Source organism: Dasypus novemcinctus, chromosome 27 (genome assembly GCF_030445035.2).
Source record: "Dasypus novemcinctus isolate mDasNov1 chromosome 27, mDasNov1.1.hap2, whole genome shotgun sequence".
Lineage (NCBI taxonomy): Eukaryota > Metazoa > Chordata > Mammalia > Cingulata > Dasypodidae > Dasypus > Dasypus novemcinctus.
The window spans coordinates 26,706,263-26,727,867 of NC_080699.1; the positions used below are offsets into that span (position 1 = coordinate 26,706,263).

At 51.6% G+C, this 21,605-nt stretch overlaps 1 protein-coding gene across 2 annotated transcripts in view; it reads left to right on the forward strand.

The window, feature by feature from the left end:
- Positions 1–21,605, forward strand: part of GRIK4 (glutamate ionotropic receptor kainate type subunit 4) — a 453,432-nt gene that overhangs the window by 109,851 nt on the left and 321,976 nt on the right. For both annotated transcript variants that reach the window (XM_058289034.1, XM_058289035.2), the window contains exon 2: positions 19,733–19,864. In XM_058289034.1, the coding sequence (XP_058145017.1) occupies positions 19,783–19,864 (82 nt within the window). In that variant the 5' untranslated portion in view covers positions 19,733–19,782. The remainder of the gene's footprint in view (positions 1–19,732; positions 19,865–21,605) is intronic.

Below are 21,605 nucleotides of genomic sequence, written 5' to 3' on the forward strand. Positions count from 1 at the left end.
GTGATTATGGAGAGGGGCAAAAGAGGGGAGCCGAGGGCATTGTAGGCAACATGAGCTCTGCTTTGCCAGGTTATCTCTTAGTTCTCTTTAAAAAATGGTTTTAATATAAATTTTTCATGGAAGAATATCAAATATACCCACAAAATGCACAAATAGTAAGTGTAGCACTCTGGATTTTCACATAGTGAACGCACCTTTATATCCAGGACCTCGGCTGAGAAATAGCACCCCAGTTGTCCCTCTCAGGCCCCCCAAGGTACCTGTGCTCCCACCCCCTGCCAATGTATCCGCTGTCCTGACCTCTATTCCATAGATAAGTTTCGGGTGTTTCTGGATTCTGTGAACGTGGAATCCTGCGGTATGTATCTTTTGTATGTGGCTTCCCTTGGCTCAGCATCCTGCCTGTGAGATTCATCCGTCTGTCTGTCTTGTTCATTTTTATTACTGTGTACTGTTCCATTGTATGAATTACCACGATTTATCTCTTCTGTGGTTGACAGGCGTTTGGAGTCTAGTTTTTGCCTCTTACAAACACTGATGCCTTGAATATTCTTGGGTATGAATATTCTTGGGTCTTATTCACCTTTTAGGTCTCAGGTTAAATGCCATTCTCTAGGGGAGCCTTCTCTGTACCCTCCACGGGGGAGTGGGGGTTCCCTGCCCTGTGACTCCCTTTTGTAGTATCTATGAGGACAGGAATGGTAAACAGTTGTATTCTCAGCTCCTGGGGTGGTGTCTGGTACCTGGTAGATGCTCAAACGTGTTGGTTGAGTGAATGAATGAGCAGATCTTACCTACATCACGGTTTTGCCCAGAACTGATGTTGAGATCTAAGAACAGCTTGGGAACTCTGTCTTTGGGAGATTCTGGGAGCAGCTGGGATCCCTCGCTAGAGGGAATGTTGCTCTCTGGACTCTGGGCTCCCCCTTGGGTGCCAGGCGTCCCTGAGAGCGGGACTGGATTCCAGGACCATGGACAGAGGCTCCCGGCTGGGCACTTCCATAGAGTAGCCCCATTGGGCAAGCTGAAACATAACCAGCTTCTGCACCCTTTGGGGGCTCTGAGGCCCCCCCCAGTGCCTTGGGGCTCCCTCAACAGAGACATTTTATAGCCAACTTGGAGGTAGGAGTTATGAAATATAGAAGAGAAAGGGAAAAAGGTACAGGAAAGAAGGAAGAGGAAAAGAGGAGGTGAAAGGGAGCGCAAACACATGCCTAAATCCTTTCTTCTCCTTTCCAGAAGCCAGGCACAGAGAAAGTCAGACAGGCACAGAGCCGGTGCTCCCGTGGGAAGCGAGCATCCTCGTGTGTGGGGTGTAATGCTTTCCCTAGCAGGTGACAAAGTGGAAGCAGGAACATGAGCCTGTTGAAATGCAGCCCAGGGTGCCCTGGTGGGACAGGCGTTTCTCCCCCTGGCGCCTGGCAAATCCCTTTCACAGGCTGAGTGAGTGGCTTCCCAGGCTCTCTGGCTGAGCTGTGTTGATTGAGCAGGTTATTCTTTATTCATACACCTTTTGCTGAGCTGCATAACAAATGTGCTGTCAATTTCAGTGCTTTAGAGAGTGTCTGGTACACAAAACAGGGCCACCCGCCCTAATGTGGGGGAGGCTGGTCAAATCCCACACACATCAAAGCCAATTGGGGTGCAATTGCTGTGTATCAGAAGTAAACATGACTTCTCAAAGAAGACGCACACCCAGAACAAATATTTCTTGGGATGATCTGGGGCTAAAGCTGATTTAATCTACTCATTCTGCTCAGCCCGGCGAAGTGTGCTGGAGTGTTTAAGCCCACACTGCAGAATATTCCTTCCTTCTCCTGGGACCCCTATGACCACAGAGCCCCCCCACCCCCCAATTTTCTGGTTTCTAGTGAGAGCATCCAAATCCACCTTTTATGCATGCCTTTTACTAATTTAACAAAAGCTTATATAACACTTAACAGGCATTCTTCCAAGCTCTTTTATAAATATTAACTCATTTGCTCTCCCAACTCTTTGAGGAAGCACTTATTTTATCCCCATTTTCAAAATGAGGGAAACAAGGTACAGAGAGGTTACAGAACCTGCCCAAAGTCACACAGCTAGTTGGTGGCAGATCTGGAACTTGAACACAGTCTGAATTCTTTACCACCACACGCTGCTGCCTCTCAATTATATCTTCTAATGTGGCAAAAGCAGGGAGCCCAGTTTTTCAGGGAATTGAAAGAACTTTCTGTGCTTTTTTTTTTTTTTTTTAAAACATCATCACTTTCTAAGGTAGCCCTTATCTTGGAAGAGCCCAGGGTCAGCTGCTGGGAGAGAAGTCGCGGTCTAAGCTGTGCACCTGCCTGAAGGCTGGGCTGAATCTGGCGTGCATGGACAGAGGTGGGAAGGCGCACTTGGAGCTCAGGCTCGGAACTGTCCGAGCTCTTGGAAGAATCCCAAGGGCCTGCAGTTTACGGTCTTCATCTTGCTAGACGCACACGCCGCGGGCTGCTGCAGGCATCTCTGGGCTTCCTGTCCCTTCCTCCTGGGGGAAGTCCCTGTCCCATTTCTCTCAAGGGGAGGTCATCCTCCCACCTCTGCCCCACCGTGGTCTCTGTCTCGGTAAGTGACACCGCCCTCCACCCAGCTGCTCCTCCTGGAAGCTTGGGAATCAAACTCATCTCCCTGTTTCTCCCTGATCCCCATCTGATCGCAAGCACAATCTATCCTAAAATGCCCCATTTACAGGCAAATACAGTCCCTCCACTGAAGTCCAACCACCCTACCACTTGCCAAGGCTTCTTGAAAGCTGACCCAGCTGATCTCCAAGACTCTAGACTTAACCCCTTAAAACTATTTTCAGGGGGACAGCAGGCAAAGCTCCATGGTTGAGCACCTGCCTCACATGTATGCAGTTCCAGGTTCAATCCCCAGGACGTCCTAAAATAAAAATCCAAAACTATTTTCAGATTCCAGCCAGAGAGATCTTCCTGTAAATAATTCTGATCATGTCACCCCTTTGCGTAAAACCCTTCCAATAGCTACACATATCCTTAGGATAGAAGTCAAGCTTCCTAGCGTGGCGGCTGAGGCCGTGGAGGATCTGGGCCCTGCCTCCTCCGGCACCACCTTTCACTGCTTCCAGTCGGCAAGGAGCCCACTTCCTCTCCCCCCGGCCTCCCTTCCCTTTGGCGGATGCCGACTCATCTTCAGGGCTCCTCCCCTGAGCTGCCAAAAGCTGGTTTGGGTGCTCCTTTCCTGCGTTCCCCGGCACTCAGGAATCACTTCCCCGGCTCAAAGACAACACTGCTCACTCGCATTTGAATTTGACAGCCGCCTGCATGTTTTCTCGGTGCATGTTATCTGTCTTGTTTCATCCCCGGCAGTTGTGCGCGAGTAGCATCCTGAAAAGGACCTTGATTCAGAGACGTGGGTTTTAGAACCTGCTCTGTGACTCGATTCAGTCATTCCCCCTCTCTGAGCCTCGCTTTCAAGGGGCCAGTGCTAAGTGAACTCCAAGGTCCCTCCAACTCTGAGATTCTGGAATCTGTCTTCCAAAGCCAGGGTCTGCGTCTCCCTCGGCTTGCCAGGCTGCACGGAGCCTGCCCTCTCGCTGCTCTCTCGGCCCCTGCCCCTTTGGGCTGTGCTGGCGACTGAGCTTCCTTCCTCCTTCAGCTGAGCACAGAGGCACAGCAGGGGCCTTGGGGTCTCCTTTACCCAGAACCAGAGCTCCTTGAGGTTCTCGGATGTCCTTCTCACCTCTTCTTGTTTGCTGTCAGGACGCTGTGCACAGTGTTGCCTCTGCCCCTGGCTTGTCCCCGTAGGCATTGGACGGTGTCACATCTCCATACTCCTCAGCCTGCCCTTCCCCCAGCAGAAATGGGACCCTCCTGGTGGCCACAGCCCCCTCCCCAGAATGCACACAGCCTTTAGTCAGCACCACGAGAACTACCTCTTCATACCCATTTCCCGTTCGAACGTTTCTCAACGCATTCATTCAGCTCACATTTCTGGAGCACCTACGATCTGGCTGCATGGTCGAGGTGCTTGGGGCACACGAAGAACAAAATAGACAAAATCCCTGCCCTCAGAAAACTTGTTTTAGCAAGTATGTAGTGGGGGAAAGGGGCCCATGTAAATAAGAAACATAATAAGGAACTGAAATAGTGAGGGAGAAGGTGATAAGTGCTACGAAAAAAATAAAGAAAAAGTTGAGCAAAGAGTTCAGTAAACCCTCTGAGACTCAGAGATCTGAGCCGAGGCCAGGAAGGTGAGGGAGGATGCCAAGCTCCTCGGGGAGAAGAGTGGTCTAGGCAACGATCGGAGCCTGTGCAAAGGCCCTGCGGCAGGAACCTGCAGGGTGAGCTGGAGTAACTACGAGGTGACCGGTGTTACATGTAGATTCTGCACGCTGGGGTATCCTGTTGGGGCAAAATGCCTGGCACGTAGTCGGCTCACCACCAGTGTTTGGTTGGAGGCCAGAAGACAGGCTGCGGGCCTTGCAACCCAAAGGCCTGTGAGTCATCTGAACAGTGCCCCTTGTTAAATCCAGTCTGCCCATGGGAGCAGCTTGTGGGTCTGAGTCAGATAAAACTGTTGGCGTGCTGGCTCATCACTTGTGAGCTCTGTGATCCTTGGCAAATTGCTTAACCTCTCTGAGGTTCCTCTTCTTCATCTTTGAAGGAGGGCTCTGACATGTGCCTCATGGGGTCGGGGTTGACATTGATAATGTATTTATTGGGGGCCTAGCTGTATGCCAGCCACTGTACCAAGCACTTAGCCTCCATGTCTCCTTCGACGCTGCCACCAGCCCTGTGAGTTGGGTACTGTTGTTATCCCCAGGTGGCAGTGGAGGCACCTGAGGCCCCGAGGGGTGGAGGACTTGCTCTGAGCTATGAAGGAGGGAGTGGGGATTGGAACCCAGCCTCCCAGAGCTCAGGCACTTACCCCTCCTCTGCACAGCCCCTGGAAATGTCACTGCCCCCTTTCCTGGCACATCCATCTCTTAGGAGGAGGAGGAAGACTGCTCTTGCAGCCGGGTCAGGAGGAAGGTCGGGGATTGTGAAGTCACCCCTCAGGTCCTCCAGCACACCTGGAGAAGGTGGAGGGTGAAGTCATGTCTGCAGTAGACAAAGGAGGTGGCCAAAGACGAGGATTGCTTTCTCCCATATATCCAAGTTCATCCTTTTTCATTTGGTGTCAAAGCTTGGCAAAGACTTGATGGAGATCTGAGAGCCCCGGGTCTCCCGTATCTCTATTAGGTGCAGGAAACCGGAGGATGTCTGTGGATGCTTCTGTATCTGTGTATCTACACCTCCGTGTACACGCACATATGTATATGTACGCATGTATGCATTTGAGTATGTGTATCCGCCCTTCAAGCCGGCATGAAGGACCCTCTGCAGAGCCTCTCCTGATGCGCCCTGGGTGGCGCCAGGAGCTTTCTGCCTCATGTCAGCCCTACCTAGTGCCTTGCCTGCGCCGGATGCCTGATCTCTGTCTCTGTCTGCCCTACAGATGGCAAATCCCTTGACAGAAAGGCTTATGTCACATTAACCTTCTATCCACATGCAAGCGATGCCTAATGGATGCATGTTGAGTGAAGGGATAAGCAAATAAATGAAAATGAGTGCTCTTCATGCCACTGCTGCTGCACCCGCCTCGGTGAGCCTGTCACTTACCCTCCACCTGCCCAGTGTGGAGGGTCAGTATAAGGAGGCTGCCTTCCCACGGGGTGGGCCGCCTGGAGGGTGCCTGGAGAGACTCTGGACATCCTTGGCATCCACACTCACTTTGCAAACCCTGGACTGTGTGTGGCTGAACCGTATGCTCTCCCCTCTTCTCAAATCTGTGGAGGTGCAGGGTTGGACAGCCAGGAGGTGTGGGTGCCCAGAAGAGCCTTTCTTCTGTGGTTCTGGAGCCTTCTGCACCCAGTGCCTGTGTTCCTGTTCTCGTGCCTGCTTGCTTTCCTTGGGTCAGTGTGGAAAATGAGAAGTGATAGGAACTCTCTCTTCCCAGCAGCTAATGTGTCACCCTGTGCTCAAGTTCCAGGCAGTTACCCTCCTGCCGAGTTTTGTTGCTGAGCACAGCAGGTGGGTCTTACTTGTAATTCACTTGCACCATTAACGCTGGGTTAGCACCACTCAGTGCCCCCAGCCCCAGATGCCATTGGATAGCTGGTCGTTAAGTTGGCTTTGGGGTCAGAGGCATTTCAAAGCTCATCCAGATCTGGTTTCTCCAGTTGAAAACCTGGAGAGGCTTAATCCTCTGGCAGGCAGGGAACACTCACAGTCATCCACAGTAATGGGAAATCTGTACCCAAACAGAATCCCCCCAAATCATGGTGATTTGGCTCTGGACAATAATAGCAATAATAACAATAAGCGCTGTCAAGCACTGAGCACTTGTGACTCACAGCCACAGTGCCAAGGTTGTAGCTAATCTTTGAAAGTGACTTAGGATGTTCTCCAGTTTGTGGATGGGGAAAGTGAGGTTTGGAGAGGTTACTCCGTTGCCCAAGGTCTTTTGTCTAGTAGATAGCAGAGCCCAGATTCAGGGAGCTCTCTCTGACCCGACACAAAGCTTGAAAGGCACTGCCTTTGTACTTCCTCCTTCTGGGGTGATGAATCATGTGCAGCTTTGTGAATGGAGGGGTGGGGAATTTCCCCAATTTGCCTTTTTTTCTTTTTTTGCCAGGATTGAAATTCAAATGAGTCACTGAGGAGGGGGAAGATGAGTAGGATTCAAACATCTTCTATAGGTTCACTTTTATTAATTAATCCGTCACACATTTTTTGAGCTCCAAATAAATGGAAAACATTGTCCTAGGTGTTTTATAGGAAACAAAGATAAATCTTTCTTTGTGGGGAGTCAGACATATATTTTCTAGAACATAGGGCAGGCAGGGAAATGGTAGAGGCAGAGGTGGAGGAGAAGTGCTAAGAACTGACCAACCACAGAGATGCAATTTAGAAAAAAACCTTAAATTTTTTTGAAAAGTTTTTTTCTTTATTCTTAAAGAGGCTTTAAATTACATAAATGTTACATTAAAAATATAGGGGATTCCCATATACTCCACCCCATCCCCTGCCACACTTTTCCCCATTAACAACATCTTTGATTAGTGTGGTACATTGGTTACAGTTGATGAACACGTATTGAAGCCCTGCTACTAAGCCTGGTCTATAGTTTACATTATGGTTTACACTTTGTATGGCAGATTCGTATAGATTTTGACAAAATGTCTGATGGCCTGTATCCGTCATCACAATATCATGCAGAACAATTTCAGTGTCCAAAAAATACCCAATGTAACGCCTGTTCTTCTCTCTCCCTCTCTCCCTTTCTCATGACCATTGTCTTTATATCAATGTTACAGGTTCTTCATTTACTAGAATAATATTAAGTCTACTTTAGTATGTTTGTTCATTCCTTAATCTTGAGGATTTGGGGATAGTGATGCTTACTCTGCTTCCAATTGAGAGGATGCTTAGATCCCATGGGGCAGAGGGATGGAACTGTCTTGCTTGCAGTTTTGATTCTCTCTGTTTTTTGGGATGGGCATTGTCCATCATCATTCTTTTGTTAGTTGTCCTGGGAGAATCCGATGAACTGGAGAGTCAGTGTTGGCTGCAGCTCTGCTGAGATTCAGAGCTCAAACAGTATGTGATCAGAAGATTTAAATCTCTGGGACACATATTTAAGGCTATCGTGCTAATTTTAGGTTCACATAAAAGGGGAAGAAGGACCATGTGTCTCCCTTACATTTTGATCGCATGCTATTGAAGTATTTTTCACACATAATGCCCTCTTTGATCTTTTAGCAACCCTGTGAAGAAGACAAAGGAGTATGTCTCCCATTTTATGGGAAACAAAGGTACAGAGGGATTTTAGGACCTGACAACAGTCACCCAGAGAACATGTGGCAGAGCCAGTTGGAACTCAGGCTTCTGGTTTCTAGTCCAGACTCTTCTACAGAGTCACTCCCATTAGAAGCCAGCCTCAGGGGCTGGGCTCATCCGGGCTCCAGGCCCCAGAGCTCTGCTCTCCTTGGAGATCTCCAAAGAGTGCTTTCCTCCCAAGTCCTGGCTGCTCAGATGCCTCCTTTGCCAATTTGTGGGATAAGCCCAGTGCTCGAATGTTCCGGCGGTTTTGGGTCAGTTCCTTCAGGGTTTGCTCTGCCACATTGACGTTTCCCCATCTAGCTAATTAGCTGGACTTTCTGCTGTGCAGTCCCTCTGGCACTCCTTGGTCCCATCAATTTCCTTAAAGCACAGCTCCGGTCCTGTCACTCCCTTGCCCAGAAACTTTCCATGGCTCTTAACTGCCTACAGAATAGAGTCTAAACTCCTTAACCTTGGCATCTGAGGCCTTCTAGAATCTAACCCCAACATTTTTCTTTCTGGGCCCCTGAGACATGATGAGCTCTCGCCACCCTGGCTATTTGCTTTCCTTTGGGAACCCTCTGCTTTTCCCAGCACACACCCGGAAGCACAGGCCGGTCCTTTCTGACCCGTGTCTTCGGGCTCAGCATGAGGCCTTGCAGACTCCAGGAATGCTGCTCCACCTGCCTTCCCCGCCCTGCTCCCTCCTTTGGTGATGAAGGCTGCCCTGCCTTGGGAAAGCTGCGTAGTTGCTGTCCTGGATCATGAATTAACGGGTGTGTTGTTTTACTTTTCGCGCAGACAGCATAAGCTCTTTGAGGGCAGATGTGTATCGGAGAGTTCTGACATTCCATCTGTGCCTGGCGTGGAGCCGCATGGCCCTAGAAAGCATGGGGAGGCTGCGGCATTGCTGGGATCTGCAAAGTGTGCCCAGGGCCCTGCTGGGGGATGTCCCACTGGAGGCAGCAGCCTGCTGGGCTGCAGCTGAGCTGGGCCCACTTCAAGGTCTCTATTGGGAGGATGGTGAATGCTGGGACAGTCCCACTGCTCAGCTAAGGCAGCCAGGCCCAGGACCCCCGCTGTGACCTGCCCAAGGCTGTGGACTGCAGAAGGCGAAGGGTCAGAGCCTTTAACTGCTGGGAGTCCAACCCACAGACTCGTCCCCTCTGCCTGTGGCTTCTGCGGCACATCCAGGTGGCCCTTGGCAGAGGAAAGGTAACAGTGGCTCGTCAGGGTGGGTGAGATCTGTGCTCTGTTGACAGATGCAGAGGCCAGAGCCCGCTCGTGGAAAGGGCGATCTCTGCCTGCCTGGCCACCCTGGAACTTGGTGCGGCATAGCTGTCCCCACCCCCAAGGGCCTCTCCTTCCCCAAGGAGGACCCTCCTCTCACCAAGGGCTGGGGATCCAGTCAAGAATCAGAGCCAGCAGCTCGGAGGCAAATGCTATGGCTGCAGGTAGATGGGGGCGGGGGGGTACGGAGAGGGGAGAAGGGACAGGTGTTCAGGGAGCAGGTGAGGAGATCAGGGGTGCATCTCTGGGGCTGGGAGGGGAGTGTGGGTCTCAGGGCACCTGGGTGGGTGAGGAGGGGCTCAGGGTAGCTCGTGGGACCCGGGCAGGCCCACCCAGCCTTCACTGCACACTGGAGCTTCACTCCACAGAAGGGACCAGGATTTGGGGGGTAAGTCCCAGGTCGTGGAGCCAGTCACTGCGCGAGTTGGGATTCTTTATTGCTTCCTAAAATTATTAAGCCGGGTTTTTAATTGGAAAAGGCAGTCCGATCTTCATTTAAAATGGGAACGGTAGAGAACACTTTAGAAGGAAAAGCAAGCCCTGACTGCAGTCCTATCACCCCCCTCCAGGGGGCAGCCACTGCTCTTTGGGCTCCTCGGGAGCCTGCGGGAAGGTCTAGCCCTCAGTGCCAGGCCTTTAATGCTGGGGTGGGGGCTGGGAGGGAAGGAAGCAGGAGGGACCCTGCGTGCGCCCCTAGGCAATCCCCAGAGACTGTTCGCTTGGGGGTCTCCAGTGCAGGATGTGCATCGCCCCTTTTTTGAAGGGGATTCCTCCGGACCAAGTGACTCCGGTTCTCTTCAAATCCCTGTAAGAAGGTCGCAGCGTGCAGTCTTGCACCAAGCTTCTCCCATATAGCCCCTCTCTCCCAAGCCCCGGCAGAGCTCCATAGGGAAGGCCTCTGCAGGTATCTAAAATGTTGTCCTTGAAGCCAGCTCCTCTCGAGGCCGTCTCCTCCCTGCTCGCTCCATTCCTCTGTGTATGCTTCCTCGGCTCCGTCTCTGCTCTAAATGTGTTACGGCGGCTCCAGCACTCGGTGGTGTTACTTCCTAGCCTCTGCTCACGTAGTCCCTGCCAGGCCATCAGCTCCCCCGGGGCCCAGGCTGGTGGCTTCAGATAAATGCCAGGAACATTTTTCACTCCTAGCCGGGCCAGCCCTCGTCTTCCCGCCTCCCCTGGCTTGCCGTGGGCTGGTGGTTAACGCTCTGCCCCTCACCTCTGCAACCTCCTTTACAACCCCGTGCCTGTCTGTGAAGGATGCTGGGTCCAGCACGACTCACAGAGCTATTCGGGTTTAGCTGCTGAGAGAGGGGACAGGAATGTCCCTGGAGAGACCTCACCTAATGAGGGAGGCTGGATATAAACACAGCGGAGAAATGGAGAAGCAGCTCTCAGCTTTCCAGCTCAGCAGATCCCTTCCGTTTCTGGAATTCCCCATGGCACCTCCCATCAGAGCCTCTGGGTCTCCTCATATGCTGTTCCCTCTACACAGCGACACTCAATAGGAGTATTTGTTGAATGAATGAAGTTTAAGTCATACAGCTGCATTAAATGTATCTATATGCTTTGGTCAGTCTAGGCTCAAGGAATAGCCTACATCATTTTGCTTAGAAAGCACTTTATTCCTCTGAAAAGCAATTCCACATCCATTATTTCATTTGATCCTCTCAGATGCCCTATAAAGTGGATGGTATGAGTATAATCTCGGCTCTTTTACCGTAAAGGACATGAAGGCCTGAGAGGTTAAGTGTCCACGGTCACGCAGGTCTCCCACCTCCAGTCCACTGGTTTTTCTTTCAGGAGGCCCGACCTCACTGGGGAAAGCGTCTGGGATGGGGTAGATTTGGAGCAGCATTTTGAAGGCGAGAGGGCTGTGGATTACTATCAGCACGCAGGCAAGGGAGGCTGTCTTTGTTGGGAGGAGACGTGAACGCTGACAAGGGCGCCTGGCGTCCAAGGGCTGGAGAGGAGTGTGTGAACGGGGAGGGGAGCCGTAAGAGATGCAGGGACGGGAGCTCGCATTTGCCAACTGCGTTGTACCTGAGGTCTCGGCTAATCCTCGCAACACCCTTTCAAGGCAGGCATTCTCATCCTCATTCTATGACTGTGATAATGAAGCTTTCAGAGGTCAAGTCACCAGCTGAAGGACATGTGGTGGCAGCCCTGGGACTGGGAGCCAGGGACGTGTGCTCCCGCCCACAGGGAGGGCACATCCTTTAGAGGTGGATTGGAGGCTTCAGCTTGGAATCTACATCGGAGGCAATTTGGAGAGGAAAAAAGAATGGCGACTCCTCACGCCTTGCTCATTAGTGCCTGAGACAGAGAGCCATTTGTTTTCAGAATGTCTGTCCCCAGTTGTGTGCCCTGAGTGTCCTTCCCTAAATGCCATCCACTCTTTTGCCCAGTGCCAAGCTACCCCTGGCTAACCTGCCACATTGTAGCTCATCGCCTGCTCCTGGGAGCATCTCCTGATGGTAAACCCTAAAGGCTGAGGACATCTGGGCTGCTCTTTTGCCAAAGGACACTCTCGCGCTCTTTCTTCTATTGTTTCCTCTCCGCCCCCCATTTAGTGTGCAGGTGGGCCCTGAGTCCACTTGCATTTAATATTGTTGTTATCATCACAACAGTAATCTGTGATTACAGGGCCTGCTCTGTGCCTGGTTCTGGGACGCAAAGAGAAGGTGGGTGTAGAGAGTGATGGGTGAGGACGGGGTCCTGGAGCTGGCTCCTGACTCCATCCGAGGAGCCTTGGAAGTGTCTCGGCCTGCCTGCCTTTGGGTTCCGTGTTGGTGGGGCCAATGGAAGACTTTGCCTCACAGGGATCTTCTGAGAGCACATGAGCCAATACACAGAGAGCCCTAAGACCACCCTTTGCACATGGGAAGTAAATATTCAGTGAATTGTGTCTGTTACAGTGGTCCAGGACCATTCCTAGAACAATGGGATTTCAGAGCTGAAAAGAACCGAGTGACCATCTGGTCTACCTCCCTCATTTTGCAGAATGAGAAACCAAGGCTTGACGAGGTGAAGTGACCGTCTGGTCTACCTCCCTCATTTTGCAGATTGAGAAACCAAGGCTTGACAAGGTGAAGTGATTGATGGGACCACTCCCAGAGCTGGTGACCGGTAGAGTGTGGCTAACACTCAGGTCCCTGACTCCCAGGCTGCATTATACCTGAGGTCGCCCAGGCCATGGCCTGCATCCTGGCATCACACTCCCTGTTGCCAGGAAGACAAGATCCCTGTAAGGTGGTACCCCACTCTGTTAGGCCACAAAGGTTGGTCTGCCTCATGGGGGCCGCAGGGCCTGGGGTGGGCCCCCTTCCTCTGCCCAGGCCACCCCACTGCACTGCACACTCTGCCCGCTCTTCCAGGCAGACCAGGAGCTGCTTGGAGTTTCTCCCAACCAGGGGGGACCAGAAGAGTGAGGAAGCCCACATCCATTTGTCTCAAGGAGCAGGGAGTGTCACGAGGAGTAGTTAAGTTCTTGTTGCACACAACCACAGAAAGCCTATAATTCATCCCACCGCCCCTCTGATTTCCTCTGTCCTCCCCGCCACCAAACACCGTCAGTGGCTGTCAGCCTCCTTTCCAACCCACCCCGGAAAATCATGATTAATGGTGTAATAACCTTATGGGGGAGAGAGAGAGGGACGGGCGAGGGGCTGCTGACAAGTCAGGAGAAGAGGCCATTTAGCACCACAGCCTGAAGGCGCCCAGATGGCCTGTGCGCCGCCCAGAGGCAGCTAGCTGTATGGAGGCCGCGCCATCTGGGCTTAACACACTGGCCACTGGTCAGCAATCAGCAGACACTTCCTCATCTTCTCAATGTGCCTTGGGGTACATGCCTGAGAGGGACACTCTCCTGTTCCAGGGGCAAATGGCCAAGTTACGAAGGGAAAGCACAACTAAGTGCCAAGTTAAATAACAGGTCATTCATTCATACAGTCGCACGTTTGGTAATTATCATATCTCAGCATGCCTCAGTGCTCTTCTAGGTGCTGGAGAGATTAAGCAGGATGGAGCCCTGCTCTCGTAGAGCCAGTGTTCAAAAGACAAGCCTGTGGAAGCGGCTGTGGCTCAATCAGTTGGGCTCCTGTCTACTATATGGGAGGCCCTGGGTTTGTGTCCCGGGGCCTCCTTGTGAAGGCAGGATCGCCCGCAAGCTGTGGAGAGCTGCCAGCCTGCAAGTGCCACACAGAGCCGACTCAGCAAGGTGACCCAACAAAAAGGGAGACAAGTAAAAACACAAAAGAGCATGTATCAAATGGACACAAAGTAGACAGCAAGCAAGCTGTGGGGGGGGAGCGGGGCGGGGGGGGGGAGTGTTAAAAAAAAATAGACAAGCAGGCGGAGCCTGAGACTTTGGATCTGAAAGAGTCACAAGCGCATCCTCTTGTTCCAGGAAGCTGGCCAGTCTTGAGATTCTGAAAAAGTGGGAATGAGGTTCCCCTTCTGGAAAAAGTGGGGACCTCTGATAATTGGTGTTTGGGTGAGTCTTGGGCAGGTGGCTGGTAAAGCAGAGATGAGCCCTCAGAAGCCTCAGCTCTGAGTCCGGTGCCTCGCTGGACTGCGTGAGTAAGTGCTGCCCGTGAGCTGCGGGCACTGAGGGCTGGGAGGAGCAAAGGAGGAGAGCTTGTCTCGGTGGGGACATTTTACCTGGATGGCAAGGATTGTCCAAAGGTAACTTGCATAAATACTTCACCATGAATGGAGCATTTCCCCCATACATTGTCTGATTGAGTTTTTGCATTACATCAAGATATATTTTTAAAAATTTTTGATTTTTAAAAATTGTTTTGTTTTTTTATTTTCTTTTTTTCAAGACATTTTTGAGTGCCTCCTGTGTGCCAGGCTGTGCCTGGCACTGGGGACTGAGGTGGGAGACTCTGACGTGTCCCCTGCTCTCCTGGTGCCCTTCACTTGGGGAGGTTGGCCTTGTGCCTCCTGTGCTACCGGCAAGGACACGGGTGTGCTGGCTTGAGCATATCCCCTTAATAACGCCCAGAGCCAGGTTTGGCCTGGGGACCCCCAACCCTAATGCTGCACCCATCATGATTGGCATGGCCACCCTCAGGTGTCAGACAGCATCCTCAAGTAGGTGGGATTTTCTGAGCTCGCCACCTTTGGAGTTACCTGAAGGGCAGCGTAGGGGCCCTGTCCTGTTTGGGTGGGAACTGTCAGAGACCCTGGGGAATCAGAAGCCAGACTCTTATTACTCCTTGGACTTCCATATTCAACTGCTGTCAAAGAAGGAGCTCGGGCTTTGTGATCGCACACGATTAGACACTTGAATTTGAACTGCAGCACTGCTGCTTTCATTAGTTGCATGACCCTGGGTAAGTTTCTGTGCTTCTCTGAGCCTCAGCTTCCACATTTGTGAAATGGGGGGTGAAGCACCATCTTACAGGGTTATTGTAAAGATAATGAGTAAATAGTGAATATTTATTGGGTGCTTACAATGAGCAGCATCGTACTTGCATCTCATCATCTGATCCTCATATAACAACTCCATGAGGATACTTTAATTATCACCAAATTACAAATGAAGAAATCGTGGTTTAGAGAAGTACCTTGTCCCAGGTGTACAGCTAGTGAATGACAGTGCAGGACTCGAACCTGTGTTCTCAGCTGTTACCACCAGCACTGCCCTGCCTTAAAGGGAGCATTGCATGTGAAGCCCGAACATAAAATAGAAGGGCAGTGACTGTTTGCCTCCGTCCCCTTCCCACTGTATATTGCCATGATTGCATTTTGCCTGCATCTACAGCATTTTGTCTACTGTGGATGCTCATTTTAACCACAGCAAATTTACAAAATATACAACCCAAAGTGGGAATTTATTTCATATTGATGCCAATTCATAAAATGCCCTTTTTTTAAAAAAAATCAATTTTATTGATACTTATTCATAAGGCATACAATCAGTCCAAAGTGTATAATCAATGGCATTTGGTATAATCACAGAGTTGAGCACTCATCACTTCAGTCATTATTAGAGCATTTTCATTTTTCATAAAATGCTTTTTTGACATCATCTGTCCCTTTACTAATTCAGTCAATAGGAGTGGAGCACTTGCTTTGTGCCAGCTAGGGTGCTAGGAGCTTGGGACATCCTCCCCCCATCAAAAAAGCAGGGTCGTAAGCATGATGTTTGCCCCAGGGGAGGGGTGCTTAGGGGTGGTGGGAGCATGTGGTGGAGGGGTCGAAGGATGCCTCCGAGGGGAGGTAAGGAGCCGAGCCATGGAAAGAACTCGTCTCTAGGCAACCAGGGATGGGCAATATCCCCTTGCCGCTCCCCCAGCCCCTGCCAACCATCATTCTGCTTCTGTGTCTATGGCAGTTTGACATTGTTTATGAATTCCAAAAATAGCTATTGGATTATGTTTGTAAACTGGTCTGTCCCTCCAGGCGTATTAGCTTATATTGGATTCAAAGGTTTCCCTTTTACTTGATTAAATAATGATTAAGGCTTTGATTGGGCCATGTCAGTAGGACGTTGCATCCCCGCCCCCTTGGTGGTCCGGGACTCACAGAAAACGACACAGCACAGAAGTTAGTGGGTGTTTTGATCCTGGAGCCCAGGAAATAAATATACAGAGGAGGAAAGCAGCTGAGCCTGGAGAGAATCAAGCCCTGGGGAGAGAGACAGAGCAGGTAACCTGATAGTCTGCAGCTGGCCTTGTGGAGCGAGCAGGGCAATTGAGTCCAGAGAGAAACAAGCACTGGGAAGAGAGGAACCCAGGAAGCCTGAACCCTTGCAGATGTCAGAAGCCATCCTACTCTAGCATGTGGCAACAGACTTTAGTGAGGGAAGTAACTTACGCTTTATGGCCTTGTGACTGTAAGTGTCTGCCCCAAATAAATACCCTTTATAAAAGCAAATACCAGATTTCTGGTATTTTGCATCAGCACCCCTTTGGCTAACTAATACAGTATCATGGTTTCCTTATTCTGGATATTTTATATAAATGGGGCCATGTAATATGTGACATTTTGTGTTGGGCTTCTTTCACTTAATATAATGTTTCTTACTCCATCCATATTTTAGGATGTGTCAGAACTTCATTCCTTTTTCTGACTAATAGTCCAAGGTATGATATACCACATTTTGTTTATCCATTCATCTGTTGATGGACATTTGGGTTGTTTCTACCTTTTGACTGTTATGAATAATGCTGCTTTGAACATTGGTGTAAAAATAGTTATTCGAACCCCTGTTTTGTTCCAATTCTGTGGGGTATATACCTAGGAGTGAAATTGTTGTGTCATACGGGAATTCTGTTTAACTATAATATAAAGGATAATTTCTTTTTTCATTCTAAATTATTAAAGTATTTTCAGTTGATGAAGGCTGTACTGTTAGGTTATAAGACTGGATTCATCGGAACATTGAACTGAAAAGAAGACCTTAAACTTCTTTGTACTTTTTCATGAAGTACAGAAAAGCTTCATCTTTCTCCTCTTAGACACAAAGAGGGGATAAAAGAAAAGCCAGTGGGGTCAGAGAACCGTCCAGACCTGACTCTGCCCCGCCACTGCTGTTTGACCTTGAGCAAGGCACTTCACCTTCCTTGGGCTCAGCTTTCTCATCTGTACAAGAACTCATTCTATGCATTAAATGGGATAAAGACTATGCAGTGAATTTTGCAAACCTCGGGGCCTTACAAACATGTCCGGTGTGGTTGTGTTGCTCTTGAGAGTTTTGGGGTAGATTCCTTCTCATTGTCGTGCCCAGGGTCACATAGCTAAGGCCTGCCAGCATCCGGGTCTCCTAGACGCTCAGCCACGTAACTACAGCCTCCATCATCAGCCAGGCTTTGGAGCCATGAATGGAGAAGCTTAGACTGTACAAACTGAGTGCAGTCCTGACATCATACAAAACTGATACCTCTTTAGCAGTCTGCATGATGATTATTGTGCAGTGTGCTGATCAGGCATAAGGGGAAGGCATTTGATGTAAATGATCGTATTTAGTGTTACTGTTGTGTAGCCTAACCAGGTTTTTACAGTTCTCTTCCTCATTGACAGTTCATTTATCCATTCAACAAGTATGTGCTGAGGCCATAATATATGCCCAGGTCTGTTCTGGGCTCTGGGAATACAGACAAATAAGAATTCTGCCCACCCTCCCTCTTCCCTCGTTGAGCTTATATTCTAGTGGGTTGACAATGGTGAACTCGTGTCCGTGATGTGCAAGGATGCCAGGCTTCCCTTGAGGCTGTTTGCTTTCATCTCTCCCTGCACCAACAGCTATGAATTAAAGCACCAAGATTCGGAGGCTGATTTGCTGACAGCAGAGCCACCCAGATCCTTTACCCTTTCTTTTCTCCTGAATTCCTATGGCAGGAGCTTGCTTGAGGCCTTCCGCTCACTGAACCAATCTGTCCTGTGCACCCAGGGCTGGGGACCCAGCAGTCAACCAGAAACAGTCCTTGCCCGCAGGAGCCCCCAGCAATCCTGTGGGTAGACACAGGAGGAAAAAGTGCTGCTTTCAGAGAGTGCTGTGATGGCACGCAGAGGGGGCTAACTCCATCCAGGGCAGGTGGGAGAGGGGCTTGCTCCAGCCACACCCGGAGGAACCTGCAAGGAGCTGGCTGGAACAGAGTGCGTGTATGCGGGGAGGTGGGGGGCTATTGTTGCAGAAATTCTGAATTATTACATGCATCCTGGAGAGTGAACATGTAAGCATGCAGCTTGATGAATTTTCACAAACTGAACACACTCGTGTGAACAACACCCAGAGCAAGAAATCCAACATCACCAGTCCCCTACCCCGGAGATCCCCATGTCCCCTCCAGTCACCACCCACCCCCAAGCGTAACCACCATCTGGACTTGTAATAGCACAGAATCACAGTGTGTTCTTCTATGCCTGGTTTCTTGCACTCAGTATTATTTTTATGAGATTGTGTAGATGATTTTTCATTTCAATTTCTGCATAGCATTCCATTGTGTGACTATGCAGCAATATATTTCTCTATTCTGCTGCTGGACACATTTGGGTAGTTTCCAGTTTGGGGAAATCCAAAGAGGCCTGTTCTGAACATTCTGGTACGTGTCTTTGGCGAGCATATTCCTGCATTTCTGTTGGATATGTACCTAGGAGTGGAATTGCTAGGTGATCAGGGGATGGTAAGCTCTGGTAGACGAGTTTTCCAAAGCAACCTGTGCCAAAATACACTCCCACCTACAGTGTAGAGAGTTCTGGTTGCTCCACAACCTTGCCGATGTTTCATATCGTCTACCTTCTGGATTCCAGCCACTCTGGTGGATGAGCAGTGGTATCTCATCATGGCTTTTGATTGCATTTCCCTCAGGCCTAATGAAACTGAGCACCTTTTCTAATGTCTATAAGCCATTTGAATATATTCTGGAGAAGTGTCTCTTCCGGTCTTCTGCCCATTTTTCTCCTGGATTGCTGGGGAGGGTGGGATCGTCTTAATACCACTCTCCTAACCAAGGGCACCGGGGATTGGGGTAACCAGAGGCTCGTCAGTCCCACCCTTACCCCAGCGATGGGGCAAAGCTGGAGCCCTAAAGACTGGGCTTCTGGGTCTCTGAGAGGCCTGAGAGGGTGAGGAGGGGTACAGTGGCCATCTGCCTGGGGGGGAGGCAGCCCCGCCAGGGTTCTGGCTTTGGCATCCTGGGCCCACCTGCCTCAGGAGGGAGGAGAGGGATTGATGGAGGAAGGGTGGAGGCTGGTTTTCAGCTGGCAGCAGACCACCTGCGGATGCGCTGGGGTGCTGGCTTCTGCCCTCAGCATTTGCTGGGCACAGACCTCCCACATCTGGGCTGCGAGGAGCTGACAGTTGTCTCTCCCCTCCCCTAGGCCAGGCCCTGAGCCTGGCTGTGTCTCTGGTGTCATCTTTGTGAATCCTCAGTTCAGCCGTTTTTCATATGAGGAAGCGAAGTTGAGAGGGCGGGAGAAGCTCCCACCACGGCCGCCCAGCTGGCACCCAGGGCCCTGCCCCACACTGCTTCCCCGTGTGCGGGGTGTGCCGCCTGTCTGGGGGCTGCGGAATAACCCTCCCCACTCCTTCCTTTTCCGCTCACTCTGGCTTCAGTTCCGTAAGAGCAATGAAGGTCTTTATTCCCCATGAGAGATTTTTAAAAGATGGGGGGCATAAATCTTTCCACCACAGGAACGCCAGCCTGCCCCGTAGAGTTCAAGGGCAAGGAGCTCAAACCCGAGGCTTCTTTGCACCTGGGCAGGGACTGGGGGTATGGGGGTGGACAGAGGGGTCTCTCCAACTCTGCACCTTTGCCTGAATCCAGCCCTGGAGCTCTCCCACGGGCACTGCCCAAAGTTCTTCTGGAAGGAGAACTCCCCACGGAGGCTTCCTGGTGGGCCCAGGAGCCCCTCCCCATGGAAGCTTCCTGGTGGGCCCAGCAGCCCCCCCCCCATGGGAGCTTCCTGGTGGGCCCAGCAGCTCCACCCTCCCCCACCATGGGAGCTTCCTGGTGGCCCAGCAGCCCCTCCCCACGGAGGCTTCTGGTGGGTGGCCTGAGCTGCTCCATGCTCCCAGGTAGGGGCCGGCCCTGGATGCACCAGGTGGGGAGGGACGCGGACTCACGCGGCACCCTGCTCTCTTGCAGAGTTATGTCATGCCCAGACCAGCAGAGGGCTCCATGAGGATTTATAGAAGATGCCCCGCGTCTCGGCGCCTCTGGTGCTGCTTCCCGCGTGGCTCCTGATGGTCGCCTGCAGCCCACACTCCCTGAGGATCGGTAAGTGCCGCTGGCCGCGCACGCGGGGCCTGCCACCATCAGCCACGGGCCGTGGGGGCCTGGCTGCTGCTCTGGTGCCACGGGAGGCTGCCGAGACCCTGCGCTGTGCCCTCTGGGGCTCTGGGAGGTAGGGGGCGGCTGACAAGCTGACGCCTCTGGTCCCATCAGCCTGCTGTGACGAGGATAAAGGTGCTGCCGACTGCCCATTAGAGTTTGTGGCAGACCCAGCCTGGCTCATTAAGGGGCAGCTGTTAGGTGATGAACTAGGGTGGAAATGGCCTTGGGAATTCCAAGTCCAGGACTGAGATAAGAGAAGAGGTCACTGCTCCTCTCCTCTGATCAATCCAAGAAGGCTTCCCGGAGACGGTGCCATTTCCAGGGCTGTTTGGATGAAGCCAGGGAGTGTCCTGGTGGCCCCTGCCACTTGGAAGGTCCCCTGACTTAGTGTCTGCTCACCCCTGCCTGATCTGCAGAGGCCGGGCAGGGCCTCGGTGGTGTGTGTTCTGACTGCCGCACTCCCTTGACCTTGAGGCTGTTGCGAGGTCCGCTCTAGGTGTGGGCAGCGGTGCTGCTCCCTGCGCCATCGTCGTCCCTGTTGCCCATTACTGGAGGGGTCCAGGAAGTAAATGCCTCCGCCCCTGCCAGGACTGAACCAGGCTCTGCCCACGTGGGCTGGAGCCCTCCAGATGCGGGGTCCTGGAAGCACAGCCTCCGGGGCAGGGACCAGGAGCAAGTCCAGGCCAGGAGACCTGTGTGGTCATTCGACAGTCCAGCACTGGACCTGACCTTGGAGTAAGGACAAACGCTGGGTGTCAGGAGTTGGGGACGTCTTTGTGTGTGTGTGTGTCTGTGTAGAGGAGGTCAGTGTGCAGAGGGGTAGAGCACTTGAACACGATGGATAGATAAACCCATGCCCCTTGCAAGACCTGGTTTCCCAATAGCGTGCCCGGTCTGACTGGTTTAAATCCAGGCAGGTAGAGCGCAGGCTGCAGGGAGCCCCATCCAAGGAAACAGCAGGGCCCGGGGCGGGGTTAGGTGATGATGCTGGGGCATGCCGAGTCCCAGGGAATGGCCTTGCAGAGGTCCAGGTCCTCCAGGTGCCATCAGGACCAGATCCACCCATGGTGTAAGCATGTGTTTAGCTCAGAACAAGGAATGTGATGGACAGATGGGTCCACACTCCCGGCAAGGCCTGCAGGAGTGAGGTCGCCGTGCTGAGGGGTCAGAAGGCCCCAGTGGTGTGTGGAGGCAGGCTCGGGGCCGAGCCTGCAGGTCTGTGAGCTGCGCCATGTGGCCTTGAGAGCGTGTTTGTCCAGGCCGATGCAGCAACAGCTAATAGGAATCCCCACGGCAGACGAGTGACTCGATTCCCCACAGCTGCCCACTGCTCGCCTCTCTGCATGCTTAAAAAGAATTAAGGACAAAATCTCCCCGTGTTTTTCGCTCTCTGTTGCCCATTCATTTCAACTGAAACTTCGCCACCTAATTTAATTCTGTTCAGCTGCAGTGCAAAACTGCTCATATCCTTAAGATGCTTAATTTATAAGAGGACTACAGTTATTTAGCACTTGCTGGGAGGCCCTCTCCCGTTCTGAAAGAGCAGATAAAGTGGGAACCCATCCATTTCCATTTGTCGCTAATGGGGAGCTGAAGGGGAGTCAGTCAGAATCAGAAGTGCCTGGCAGCCTCGGCTCTCCTGACACTTGCTCTCCAGAACGGAAGCCGGAAGCAGAGCTGACAG